General features: G+C 43.4%; 2 protein-coding genes across 2 annotated transcripts; both read left to right on the top strand.

Annotated features, from left to right (window-relative positions):
* The first annotated feature begins 510 nt into the window (after positions 1–510).
* Positions 511–4,614, top strand: LOC127341033 (E3 ubiquitin-protein ligase SINA-like 10). The gene is made up of 2 exons (XM_051366800.2): positions 511–846; positions 3,563–4,614. Exons 1-2 carry the CDS (start codon positions 523–525, stop codon positions 4,268–4,270), a joined length of 1,032 nt encoding a protein of 343 aa, XP_051222760.1. The 5' UTR covers positions 511–522; the 3' UTR covers positions 4,271–4,614.
* Positions 4,615–6,612: 1,998 nt separating this feature from the next.
* LOC127341034 (E3 ubiquitin-protein ligase SINA-like 8) lies at positions 6,613–9,394 on the top strand. Its single transcript, XM_051366802.1, has 2 exons — positions 6,613–6,915; positions 8,260–9,394. The coding sequence occupies exons 1-2, from the start codon at positions 6,736–6,738 to the stop codon at positions 8,965–8,967; spliced, it is 888 nt and encodes a 295-aa protein (XP_051222762.1). The 5' UTR covers positions 6,613–6,735; the 3' UTR covers positions 8,968–9,394.
* The last annotated feature ends 4,608 nt before the right edge of the window (positions 9,395–14,002 follow it).

Below are 14,002 nucleotides of genomic sequence, written 5' to 3' on the forward strand. Positions count from 1 at the left end.
GACAACGAATGGCGGTGGTGCTGAGGTGGAGCGGTGTGCTTTTGTTGTGTCGGCGTCGTTGAGTCACCACGATATGGTGCAATGGTGTCTCGGGACGGATGCAGTGTGATGGACACACGTAGGATGGTATAGTCGTCTGGCGCCGTGGCGGCATCGATGGCAGGTCTGGCATGATCAATGCGATGATCTCTCTTGAAGATGGAGTGGGCGGCTTGGGAAGGCATTTGATTTTTGGATGATATGAGTTGGTAAATTGTCACCCCTTCATCCCTCTGTAGGTTTAGCGAGGTGGCTTCGAGTTTAATCTTTTATATTGCTCTTGTAAGGTGTTGTGAATAATCTAATAAAACCGCCGTCTGCATCCTATGGATGCAGAATCTGGGACGATATTTCCCCCATGAAAGAAAGGTTGCATTTTGGGATTTTCGGTTGCGCTGAAGTACGCGGAACTGTGACTTAAAGTTAGGATTCAACCGATAAACTGGGATTTGGTTCACACTAGCCCCTCTGTTAGATAGGCACATGGTGAACTGCTGGTCATTTACGCGCACCACCCTCAGCAAAATCTCAGGTTGCACATTCCCTCCCCACCCACAAGGGCACACCCTCCCTCTCCTCGTCTGCTTCGAGGCATCCGGCGCCAGTCCCGCGCCGCAGCAAGAGCAGCTCACCATGGCGGAAGTAGCAGTGTGCAGGAGGATCAAGACGGGGACGGAGGTTGGAGCGAGGCCAGACGGGGCGGCGGCGGAAGAGGGGAGGCCGGATGGCGAGATAGCAATCAAGATAAGCTCCGAGGCCCTCCTCTGCAGGATCTGCCTCGAGCCCCTCAAGCCACCCATCTTCAAGGTAATCGTCGGTCCATAGCCGCCTGCCTGCATTCGATTCCTGTTTCTGCATTTGCTCTTTTAGTATCTGTGCTTGAATGCCTCTGCCGGTTCATCTTCCTAAGATTAGATGGATTCAAATTGTTTTTTCTGATTGTTGTTGGGAGTAAAAGCTAAAACTTTTCTCTCTGTTAGAGCTGTAGGCTGTAGAACATAATGTACGTGAGCCAGCAAACTGAATATGTACTGCCGTTTTCTCTGATATGTCGGTGGATTGACATTTTGGTGGCATAAATTGCAGTTATTCCAGTTTTGATTTTCAAAGAAGGTTTTTTTTTTGGTTCCATTTACTTTCGACTACTGCTGTTCTTGCTAGATGACCAAATGTTCCCCATGTAAGATCTCTATTGTTGGTTGGTGTAAACTGAATGCAACAGTTAGGGCTCTGTTTCCAATCTAGTGGGTAGAAATGAAATGCTAATTTAGCACATATTGAAAATAGACAGCAGTAAAATTTGCCTGCCATTTCTTCTGAAATTTAAAAACAATTTCTCGGCTGCTGGAGTTCTTGTTAGGTTTTGTATATTGGCACCATGTAAGGTCTTACTTGTTAATGTCTCAAAGCTTAAAGCAATTAGGACTCAGTTCCAATATAGTGAGTAGTACGCAAATGCTAGTTTAGCTACGTTCGTACTATGTAGGATCTGTCTCAAGACTGAATATAATTTACTCCCTTCGTCCCACGAAGGATGTCTTAGATTTGTCTAAACTTAGATTTATCTAGACGCTAAATCTAAGACATCCTTTAGGGACGGAGGGAGTAGATTTTTTTCTGATCGTCTTGGCAGTAAAAATAATAACCTTTTCTTCCTGAAAGTAGCTGTAAGGCTGTGATACGCTGATACATACTATAAATGTGTATGTCTGTGGATTAACATTTTGGCAGCCTAATTGCTAGGATGACCAAATGGCTGATCTCTGTTGAAAGCTGAATGTAGCAGTTTGGACTCAGTTTGCAATCTACTGGGTAGTGGTGAAATGCTAGTTTAGCTAGTCTCTTGCTCCCCCATTTCGAAAAAAAAAGCCAGTCTCTTGCTGTGTAGGATCTTAATTGATGGTGTCCAATTTCTGTCCAGTGGGTGGTAGTGGAATTATATCTTAGCTATCTTACTATGTACATAGATGCTAGTTTACCACTGATCAGTCTATTGGTGCCTATGGCACTTGAATCTTGTCCCGCTTACTCTTTACTCTCTGTGGATGTATGGATGCCTTTGTTCTTTCTTCTTCCCAAGAGTAAATCCATTTAAACACTTTTTAGGAGTAAAAACAAGAACCTTTTCTCCTTGGGTAGTAGCAGCAGAACACATAGTTTCTGCATGCAAAGTTTTAACTTCCTGCTGTTCTCATTGAAATTTAAGAATGCCAGTGGATCATCATTTAGATGGTATAAATTTCAGTTGCTCATTTTTTTTGCTTTTCAAGGAAGCAAAGAAATGTTCCATTTACTTGTGCTGTTCTTGCTACGATGAGTCGATGACTAAGTGACCTTTGTAGGATCTTTATTGTTAAGACTCAGTTTCCAATCTGGTGGGTTGTAATGAAATGCTACGTTAGCAGATACTCCCTCTGGTCACCTTTAATCGACGTGACAAACCTACATACGTAGGTCATTCATAGCTCGCGTCGATTTATTACGACCGGAGGGAGTATTTCATATAGACATCAATCATGGCGTAAGTTGCCTGCCATTTTCTCTGAAATTCAATTATGACTGCTCACCGCATGTTGTGGTTTTCTTTTTGAAGTAATTTACTCTTTATTACGATTCAAAAAATTCCATTATAATTGAACATTTTCTATCAGAAAAGCCAGGAGTTGCATAAGCGCAAACACTAGTCTATGCTAAGATCTTGTTTTGCACACTAATGAACACCACGATTGGCATCAACATTAATATATTGAAGCTTAAATCTCTGGAATGAGCTGCGTAACATCTTCAGTTCTTTCAAAATATGAATACAATCCTTCTATTATTCCCGTTGTCTGACATGCAGTCTGTTTGGAGTATGACATTACGAAGTCCAAGCCTAACTGCACTCTCTATACCTTCCCTACATCCCAGCAATTCACTGAGAGATCAATTATTCCACTGAATTTTGGGGAACCTGAATTGGCAAATCCCTCATATTATACTTCATTAAACATCCAGCCCCAGCAGTTTGGGTTGTCTGATCAATAGCTTGGCTGCTGGAGTTCTTCCGAGGATTACTAAATTGGCATCGTGTAGGATCTTGTTGGTGTCTCAAAGGTCAAAGCTGAAAGCAATTAGGACTCAGTTTCGAATCTTGTGGGTAGTAGTCAAATAATAGTTTAGCTGCTGTCTTACTATGTACCCCGGATCTTAAACTGTTTGTTTCCAAACTGAATACAATTTTTCTCGCAAAAAAAAAAGAATACAATTTGCCATGTCACAACTGACCAGCAGCCTGTTTTCAATCTAGTGGGGAGTAAATTCTAGGGCGGCTGATCTCTTACAATGTACTAGGTTATCGATATCCTTTTGTTTCTGCTCGCATTGCACCCTGTATACTGTTGTTATGAACTGATAAAATGACCGAGGAGAGGCAGAGGCATTGCACACTGTTGTGCGTTTCTCCTAATCTTTTATTTCTCCACTTTATTATCCATTATATATTGCTGCTGAAGGTTATGCTAATTTTCTTATATTTCTTCAGTGTGAGGCTGGGCATGTTTTGTGTTCTCCGTGCCTAGAAAAGCTCCGTCTGGACGGGCACGCTTTGAAGTTAGAGATCTTTTGTGATCTGTGTTGCAAAACCACGAGTTACCGCCGTTGTGTCGAACTAGAGCTATTCATCAACGCCATCAAAGTTCCATGCTCAAACCAAACATATGGCTGCAATGAGTCCGTCAGATACCATGAGAAAGAGAAGCATGAAAGCCAATGCACACATGCTCCATGCCACTGCCCAGAGACTGACTGCACTTTCAGAGGGGCAGTATGTTGCCTTCTGGAGCACTTCATCACCGCGCACGGATGGTCGCCAACCAACTTCAGCTACAACAAGCCACTGAAGGTATCCATTCCTCATGACCACCGTTTCACCCTCCTTGTCGGGGAAGACCAGTCCATTTTCCTCCTGACCAACACTCTGGCGGGAATCGGCAATGCTCTCTCCATGGTCTGTGTCAGGCCTTGTGAATCTGGACCAAACTATTCATGCAACATCTCTGCTGCTAACAGTGTTGTTGGTGGAAAAGCTGAGGGGGGGCTTGTGTTCCAGAAGGACCCACTTGTGTCGAGCAGCTCGCTGTCAGGTGGAGTTCAGTTGGGCAAGTTCTTCCTGCTGGTTCCCCCAGAACTCGCCGATAACCCATCTGGCGAATTGACCGTACACATCCGTGTCGACAGACTTGCGGCTTAAGGATCTCAGCTAGAAGTTCCCAGCGAATTCTGGGTCGGCATCTTTGCAACTAACATCACCAGGAATGACTGCAGAAGAAAATTGTTTAGTTATGTAGCTTTGTTGCAAGCCCCAAACTCATGAGTGTCATGAATGACTGGCTGCTCTTGGTAATGAAGAATAGCTTCAGATCTACCGGTTGTTTAATGTATCAATTGATGATCTATATCTTGCAACTGAATATTATACTGTTTGTCAGGTATGATCAGTTAGTAAGATGAATATTATTGGAACTAGTATTTGATCCAGGAGTTGTTGTAGATATGATTTACCACTATAATCTTCACTTGGCCATGTTGGATACACGTTTCCTTTGCCTTCTCCGCATTGCACATTTCTGTAACCTAATATTTTGGTACCATAGAAGTCCTCAGGCTCTTCAAGAATTTGAGATTGTTGTCCTCTTTCCTTAGAAAAGTATCTTTAAAGATATGAGGATCCGAACACCATATTTCTTTTAAATAGTATAAAGATTAATGCAAACCTTTGCCATTTAGTGCATGTACAGTGCAGGTGTTAACTTAGTGGGGCTAGGAATAAATTCCTTTGGCAGTTTGCAAGTCGATCCCAGCTTCTTTCTTCGCGGCGACGATGAAGAGGAGCCCGACGCTTCCAAAGGCATACAAAATGATAGAATCTATGCTCGCGACTTCAACTCCTTAAGCGTCTGTGAGATTTGTGATGTACATGCCCTTTAATTCCCTCTTTAATCGACAACATGTGGTTAGATGTGCATCCTTGGCCATCCCTTTGGCCGGGCCTCATTTCTTTTTAGAAGATTGACTCGATGCGGAGGGTTAAAAGAACAAAAAATTGTTAATATATATTCAAATCAATTAATGCATATATCTAGTAATCACTAGATGCTTAATATATCTCACTGGATTTTGTTAAGGCTCCAACATTGCGTGTTTGCCCTTCGTCTCTTGCTTCTAGCTCCATTCCCTCACCGGCATCGTTTAGAAATTGTGAGCCGTCTTCAGCTCCACAGTCATCTCCGCTATCGTCATGTGCTTCACTCTCTTGTATAATCTTGAACATTTCTTCTTCATCGTCTCTGCCGCCGTAGTCCATAGCTTAACTAATATAAAAGATATATTATTGCCAATTAACAAGTACATCATGTACATCTAAAACAACTAGCATTTCCATATTAAAGGGGTTGGGTAAATCCTGGGTGCATGAAGTGAAGTAAAGGTGCAATATATAAAAGAGGGGTCTATTTCTCTATTTCTATTTCTCTTTGGTGGCACAAATCATATTTCTTTCTCTATTTATATTTCTCTATTTCTCTAAGTACAAATAAGAAATTAAAGTACAGAAATGATAAAGTACAAAATAATATTTTTAAGTATCCAACTTTCTATTTTCTAAATAATCATATTTCTATTTTCTAAATAATCTTTGATATGAATCTTTGATGTTTCTAAATAAACCTATTTTCTATTTTTATATTTTGATATTTCTAAATAAACCTATTTGATTCCTCATATTTTTTAACAAAAAATTTAAAAAAACAAAAAAAACATTGTCTCTCTCCTACTCCTCGGCCCGCCAGCAGTACCTACATAGGGCGGCGGTAGACAGCGGCGGTTCCCTCTCCTTCTCACTCTCCTCCACGCACGGACAGCGGTGGCGCGACCAGATATCACCTCCCCTGCATCGGCAAGTTTAGAGGTGGCACGATGGAGGGCTGGTGTCTCGCTTAGTCACTAGTCGCCGTCGTCTGTGCAATCTTTGAGTTGTATCTCTTTCTCTTTTCTGTTGGGTATGTTTTTGCTGCTGCCCCAACACTTTTCTTGTGTGTGAACTCTTGTATAGTTGTTGCTTTATTTATAAAGCGGGACGAAAGCCTATTTTGAGGAAGTGTATGTAGAAAACAAAGAGAACATGTTCTGAATATTTGGGTTTGATTTCTGTGCGATGTGTGAAATAATTTTTACTACTTTAAAATGCATTGGAAAGATAGTACGTAAACGAAGTTTCAAGCTAAACGTTTACTAATTTGAGAACGGAGGGAGTAGATTTATCTGTCAACTAGCCAAGCCAACGAGGTAGGTAGGTGGCCCAAAATGATGAATGTGGAAGGTTACCAATTTCTTTCAAACATTGCTAGGTTATTTCTTTCAATATGCTGCAGATCATAAATGTTTTATTTTGTACTGTACATGCACGAGCGACTTCTGAACAAAATGATAAGAGGAGTTCGTGCACACGAAATGCGTTTCTTCACGAGCCTCGTTCGTCTATCTTTCTCACAGTCACAGCTGACATTTAGACAGGCAGGCACATGTGCATTTACCGCCTGTCACCTTGGACACTCCTTCTCTTCCCTCCTTCCCGCAGAACCACCTCCCTTCCCTTCTTCGTCTGCTCCGAGGCGTCCGTCAGTACCGCGTGCCACCGGCACCAAGAGCAGCTCTCCCATGGCGGAAGAAGTAGCGAGCAAGAGGATCAAGACGGAGAAGGACCATGGAGCGGGGCCGGAGCCGGACGGGGTGGCGGCGGAAGGGGGCAGGTCGGATGGCGAGATATTCGTCAAGATACAGTCCGAGCTCCTCCGCTGCAGGATCTGCCTCGAGCCCCTCAAGCCACCCGTCTTCAAGGTAATCATCGGTTGCCACTTGCCAGTCACCCACCGCATTTGGTCACTGTCAGTGCGATTAATGTTTTTTTCTCTGTTCGTGGATGAATGCCTCTGTTGCTTCTTCCTACCGAGAGTAGATCGATGTACTCCCTAGAAATTTTTTCTGATTGATGTTAGGATAAAATGAGCAACCTTTCTCCCTGATAGTGGTTTTAGCTCTGTAGCACATAATGCACTTCGGCAAGGTGAAAATTTCCTGCCGTTTCCTCTGAAATTTATATGATATTTCAGTGGATCAACAATTTAACAGTTCTCTGAAACTTACCTGTTTGGCTGCTGCTCTTGTTGCTAGGATGACCAAATGCCCCTTTTGTAGAATCTTTACTGTGTGTGTGTGTGAAAACTGAATGTAGCGGTTAGTACCTGATTTCCAATCTGGTGGGTAGGACTGAAACGCTAATTTAACACATATTGCATATAGACAGAAGTCAGGAGGTAAAGTTGCCTGCCAGTTTCTCTGAAATTTGATTATACTTGCTCGGCTGCTGTTGTTCTTGCTAGGATTACTAAATTGGCACCTTGTAGGATCTTACCTGTTGCTGTGTCAAATCTGAATGCAATTAGGACTCAGTTTCCAATTTAGTGGGTAGTAGTCAAATGCAATTAGGATCTTAACTGTTTATGTCTCCAAACCTAAAGTAATTTTGCATTACTCAACTGCTAGCAGCCTGTTTTCAGTCTAGTAGTTAGTGAAATTTTAGGTTGGTCAGTTTTTTTTAAAATTAGGTAATTTAATCTCTTATAAAGCACTAGATGATTGACATCCTTCTATTATGAACTGATGAAAGGACTGAGGGCAGGCATTCCACACTGTTGCGGGTAGTACTGAAATGTTAGTTTTGCACATATGATAGCATTCAGGAGGTAAAGTTGCCTGCATTTTCTCTGAAACTTAATTATGCTTGCTCAACTCCTGGTGTTCTTCCTACATTACTAAATCGGCAGCTTCTAGGATCTTACTTCTTGGTATCCCAAAGCTGAATGCAGATAGCACTGAGTTTTCAATCTAGTGTGTAGTGTTTCAATGCCAGTTTACCTGCTGTTTTATTATGTAGAATCTTAACTGTTGGTGTCTCAAAATATGAATATAGTTTTCCAATACACAGCAGTGTAACATTCTATTTTCAATCTAGTGTGTACAAATGAAAGTCTAGGTTGGCTGATCTCTTACGATGCAATATATGATCGATATCCTTATGTTTCTGCTTGCGTCACACTCTATTCATTACTGTGTGTTTCTCGAGTTTATTATTGGTTCTTTGTTGCTGCCAAACATTATACTAATATTCTTGTATTTCTTCAGTGCGAGGCTGGACATGTTTTGTGTTCTGTGTGCATGGAAAAGCTCCGCGAGGTTGGGTCTGTTTTAGGATTGGGCATTTTTTGTGATGTGTGTCGCAAAAATACTAGCTACTGCCGTTGCGTCGAACTCGAGCAAGTCATCGACGCCATCAAAGTGCCATGCTCAAACCAGACATATGGCTGCAATGAGTCCATCATCTACCACGAGAAAGAGAAGCATGAAACTGAATGTACACATGCTCCATGCTACTGCCCAGAGAATGACTGTGATTTCAGAGGGGGAACATGTTGTCTTCTGGACCACTTCGTCACAGCGCACGGCTGGTCGCCGACCAACTTCAGCTACAACAAACCACTGAAGATATCCGTTGCTCGTGACCACCGGTTCACGCTCCTCGTCGGGGAAGACCAAACCATTTTCCTCCTGACCAATACTCTGACGGAAATCGGCAGCGCTATCACCATGGTCTGTGTCCGGCCTCATGAATCTGAACCGAGCTATTCATGCAACATATCGGCCGCTCAGGTTGTTGCTGGTGGAAAAGCCGAAGGGAGGCTTGTGTTCCAGAAGGATCCTCTTGTGTCAAGCAGCTCGCTGGTGGGTGGAGTTCAGTTGGGCAAGTTCTTCCTGCTGGTTCCCCCTGAACTCGCTGATAGCTCATCAGGTGAACTCACCTTACACATCCGTGTTGACAGACTGGCGCCATAGAGATCTCTCAGCAAGTAATGGTGGACAGGGAAATCTGGGTCACACATATGGGTTCCTTGCAACTAATCTCAGCAAGTAGTTGTATGCTCTTTAATCACCACGGACTGAAGTAAGTAGGTTGAGTTTGGAAGAAAATGTTTAGTTATCTAGCTTGTTGTCTGTAATGGTAGAAGTTATCTGTCCAAACTCGAAACTCATGAGTGTCATGGTAGAAGTTATCTACCCAAATTCATGAGTGTCATGCTTGGCTTAATAACCGGAGTACCAATTGAAGCTCTTGCAACTTAGAACTGTACTATTTGTCAAGTATGAACAGTTAGTAAGATGAATATCATTGTACTAGTATATGATCCTAGAGTTTTTAACTTGTTGTAGATGTAAACACTTAATTCTTCAGTTGGTGATGGTAATATGTTGGACGCAGTTATTCTTTGCTTCTCAGCATTACACAAACGACGGTAGCCATGGTGCAGACGCGGTGCTCAATATATGATGCTGGTACCGGTCGCTGTGTTTTTTAGTACCACTACTGTCATTTCTCAAGATTCAGTTATAGGACGGACCGCATGAAAACAAGACAACGGCGAAATAGTATAACCCGTCATTGATTTTATACGAACTAGTTGACCCCGCACGTTATGTGTTAATAAACCACTCTAGAGAGACGAGTGCATGTCCTCCAATTAGACCATGGTCAATGCAAGGTGCTTAATTTTTTGAACAAAGAACGGCCTTGAGAGGCCTAGAAGCTGCTTATACAAACGGTGGGTACAGAATTTTACAAGGAGGCCCTTTGGCGTCTATTGCACAGCAAAACCTAGAATTTGAAGAAAAGGCCTCCAATTTTACATAAAGGACCCTGACACTAAAAATAATAAAGCAATCAGGTGCCTGGGAACCAACTCCACCGCCGCTCGTCGGCGACCTCAAGGCGTAGCCACCGCCGAGGTCAGAGAAGAAGAAGCTCGAATGGATCTCATTGCCGACGAAGAATCGAAGCCGCCAGCTACCACAGCGCCACCGGGGACGAACCACTTGGAAGCGATGCAGCGTCGAGCTCCAGCGACTGGATTCAGATAGGGCCTCCGCCATGGAGGTAGAATTCGGGCCGCCGTCTCGGCCAAAGGTCACAACGTCAAACTTGGACGCCATGTGTTCCGCACGAGGAAATCTGAACAACGCAGCTTCATAGCACCACTTCGGCAAGATCCGATAAAGACAGCCGCAGAAAGCAGCATCACCACCGCAGCCCCTCCCCGCGCCACCACGGCAGGCCAGAGCTGACCGCAGCACTTTGCTCCTCCGCTGTAGTCGACATCGGCAAACAAAACAGGAACTCCAATCCAGCGCCAGATGCGCCGTGCTGCGCCTATGCTCCCCCTCGCCACCAAGGCCGGCCAGGAGCCGAAACGAAGCACTTCTCACAGCGCCGCCATGGTAATCCCCCTCACCTCCATGGCCGGACAGGAGTACCACAACCTTGCTGCTATCTTGCACAGGAAGAAGACCTGCATCCACCGATTTATTGAGGGAGACCATGTCGCTCCAATCCCAGCTACTCTCCGAGCAGAGGAGCAGCAGCAGAGAGAGGAGAGACCCTACACCATGGATTCGGCAGGAGAAATCCATGGCACCGCTCCAAGCTACAGGGCAGACGCCCAAACACGGCAGAACGCCAAAACAGAGAAAAACCTACAAGATCTACTACCTAGCTACTCCGGCGCCGCTCCAGAACCAGCTCCAGCCAGCTAATCTGGCGGAGAGGCCGTCGGATGGCCCGGTCAAAAGCTGGCGACTCTCAAGGCTCTGGAGGAAGGGGAGCGGAGAGAAAGAGGAAAGCAATCATGCAAGGTGCTTAATAGAGGTGTTTTAAAAAATATACCAATTTCCAGAACCGTTCCTATCTTTCTAGACAAATGCTTAAATTAGCACCTCCATCGTAGAATAAACACAAGTGTTAAAAGACAAGCGCGTGTTCAATTTTGCAAGCACCTCCCACTATACCTGTGCATGTGTCAGGCCGGGCCGGGCCTCGGGCTGGGTTGGGGAAAGACCGATGCTGAAAAACAGGCCCAATCCCGGTCTGGCCCGACCAAATACCCACCAAGCCCATCGGACCGTCGGGCCGCGGGCCAGGCCATAGTGCAAAATTGCTTTTTCAGGCTACCCAGGCTCGGCCCGGCCCGACTGTCGGGCCAACAATTCCAGGCCTAGGCCCAAGTTTTTCGGGCCAGGTTTCGGGTCGGGCTGTCTATGGCCAGGTATGCCTCCCACTATACATGGCCTTAAAGATCTGATGGAACTAATTCTTGACTACATTGTAGCACGGAAGAGCCGAGTTATTTGCAAAAAAAAAAAAGAGTCAGGAATGAGTTACATATTGTTATTTTTGTGTAGCCGAAAGTATAAAGTACTTTACATTGAGATTTTCCACCCTTGTATCATACACCCTTGAGTACATCTAGTAATTTTTTTTCAACTATGTTTGTTTTTTAAAGAGCTACTTGCATCTCGAGCTCCAAATGGAACTTATGTAGGCCGTTGTTGTATCGAAGATGGAACATCCTTACCATCGATGAGGCCCAGGGGCGAAGCTCCCAATAGGGCAAGGTAGGGCAGCCGCCCTACCTTGATTTTTGGTGAATACATTTAGATGCTTGTGTTTTTTCTGAAAATTTTGAGTGGTCATACGTCGGAAATAGACTCCATATGAGAAAGTTATGCTTGTTTCAGTGAACACTTCGCAAAATCGACTGCAAATCAAAAACATAGACTATTATCTCCAAACATAGGCTCATATTCTATGTTCTATATGAATAACATTGCTTGATAACATAGATTTATTATTGATTGGACCTTAGTATATACAAGATAACTTCTATTTATTCATTATTTATACTCGCGAAATTGGAGACTTTCAAGATTTCTAGATATTTAAAAGGCATGGCATATTTTCTTCGACCGCATTATCACTCCATTAAGATGACATTGGTTTTACACATGACGGCATTAACAATTGAAAGGAATTTTCCGCAACAAAAATAATCAAGACTGAATTATGCATCAAATGAGAGATAATCAAACGTCTTAAGTGTTTGAATTACATTAGATTTTTTAAAAAGAGGTAAAGCTTAGCCATTGAGTAGGCATTATTGGTATGTTTTTTAGGTTCTATTTATAATAAAATATGTTTTTATTTTTATTGTATTTAGTGATTGTGTTTGAACCATATGCATCATTATTGTTTTAGGACTATTTTGGCATTTGCATTCTTAAAAATTCGCCCTACCTCAGATTTTTTTGTCCTTCGCCGATGAGGCCTATATCCTTGAGGATGGTAGGGACTCTGTGGCAGATAAGGATCAAAACATGTCATCTATGTGCAGATGATTGTGATCATGATTTCGATAAAGTTTTCTTCATCCTTGGGTCGTGGCTTCGACGTAGTTTGGTGGCTGAGTTATGGGCTCAATTGGCGAAGACACCACACTTCCGCACCTCGTTGTCACGGTGGCAGCTCTGCTAGTGAAGGATTACTGGCGTGGGCATGGGTCAAGATCCACTCGTTCGATGAATGAAGAGGAATGTGGTTGGTCCACCAAAGGGGGCGATGTTGGGGCCATGGGCGCACAAATTCTCATAGGAATGAAGCTTTATAAAGGCGATGTCGTTGCCTAGGAGCCTTGGGGGACCCAAGCAGCTACCTCGATGATGATGAAGGAGAGAATGACCACGTATTGGACACCTCCGAAGCAACACTGGCCAAGGTGGCCATACACAAGGTTGGTGCCGAGCTTCACCGGCCAGTAGGTCCTTGGAGTTGGATGATTCTTCTTTGGGCGCCCTTTGAACCGGTCGTCAAATGAGGGAAGAAGAGCGCTAAGAAAACCTCTATTTAAACAAGCACTATGTAATTTCTAGAAGAATGAATGTGCAAAGCCATTATTACCACTATTCTAAAATTTCCGTAGACTTTCTAAACGGTGTCAGTCAAACTTTTGATTCAAGGTGGATTTCAGAAATCCTCTATTTTTTGCTTTTTTTTCATAAAACAACGACTGTTGGTGATACCAAAATCCCTCGTTTTTTAGAGCATGTCTAACAGGCCCTGTATTTTTTCGCCCCTTAAAACGCGAGTAGAGGGTCCTGTATTCACTTTTCGCCAGCCGAAAACTCGTCCGAGCTAGCAGACCTCGTATCCCCACCCCGTAAAACAGAAGGGGATACGGGGTCTGCTAGCTTGGACGAGTTTTCAACCCCTCAAAACAGGGTTTTTTTGACAAATTGGATATTAGAACCAACACAACATTCACATAAAATAAATATTTTACATCACACAATAATCGTCATAATTATTACAATAATGTTTTTTGGAAATGTCAACAAATGTTCTAATGGAATAATTAAACAAATAACAAATGTTTCACACATACACCAATAGGAAATGAATGTTTCACACATACAACAATAGGAAATGAATGTAATAACTCATTGGCCATGCAACTGCCAATGGTGATCAACCAGATCTTGGGTGAGCTGGTGATGAGTCTCGGCATTTTCAATGCCTCGATGAGCTCCAAGAAAAGCTTCAATCCGATCAGGGTTCCTCTCGGGCTGCACTCGGGTGCCAATATTGTCATAGAAACATGGCAAGTTCAAACCTCTTTCATCTTCAATGATCATGTTGTGAAGAATCACACAACATGTCATGATATCAACAAAAGTTTCCTTGTCCCAAAACCTTGCAGGACCCTGGACAATTGCCAACTTTGCTTGCAAGACACCAAAAGCTCTCTCAATATCCTTGCGGCATGCCTCTTGATTTTTGGTGAAGCAAGCTTCCTTTCTTGTCAAAGCCTTGTCCTTTTTCTCTTTTATGGACTTGACAAGGGTTGCATAGTTAGGGTAAATACCATCTATGAGATAGTACCCCATGGTGTACTCATTATTCATAACTGTGTAGTTACAAGTTGGTGCTTCACCCTTAACTAGTCTTGCAAACAAAGGGGATCTATTCAAGATGTTGATGTCGTTG

The sequence above is a fragment of the Lolium perenne genome, chromosome 3, assembly GCF_019359855.2.
Source record: "Lolium perenne isolate Kyuss_39 chromosome 3, Kyuss_2.0, whole genome shotgun sequence".
NCBI classification, from domain to species: domain Eukaryota; kingdom Viridiplantae; phylum Streptophyta; class Magnoliopsida; order Poales; family Poaceae; genus Lolium; species Lolium perenne.

Coding starts and splice junctions, on each gene's coding strand:
- LOC127341034 (XM_051366802.1), top strand. CDS start 6,736: ATGGCGGAAGAAGTAGCGAGCAAGAGGATCAAGACGGAGAAGGACCAT. Junction 6,916..8,259: donor TCAAGCCACCCGTCTTCAAG/GTAATCATCGGT, acceptor GTATTTCTTCAG/TGCGAGGCTGGACATGTTTT.
- LOC127341033 (XM_051366800.2), top strand. CDS start 523: ATGGTGAACTGCTGGTCATTTACGCGCACCACCCTCAGCAAAATCTCA. Junction 847..3,562: donor TCAAGCCACCCATCTTCAAG/GTAATCGTCGGT, acceptor ATATTTCTTCAG/TGTGAGGCTGGGCATGTTTT.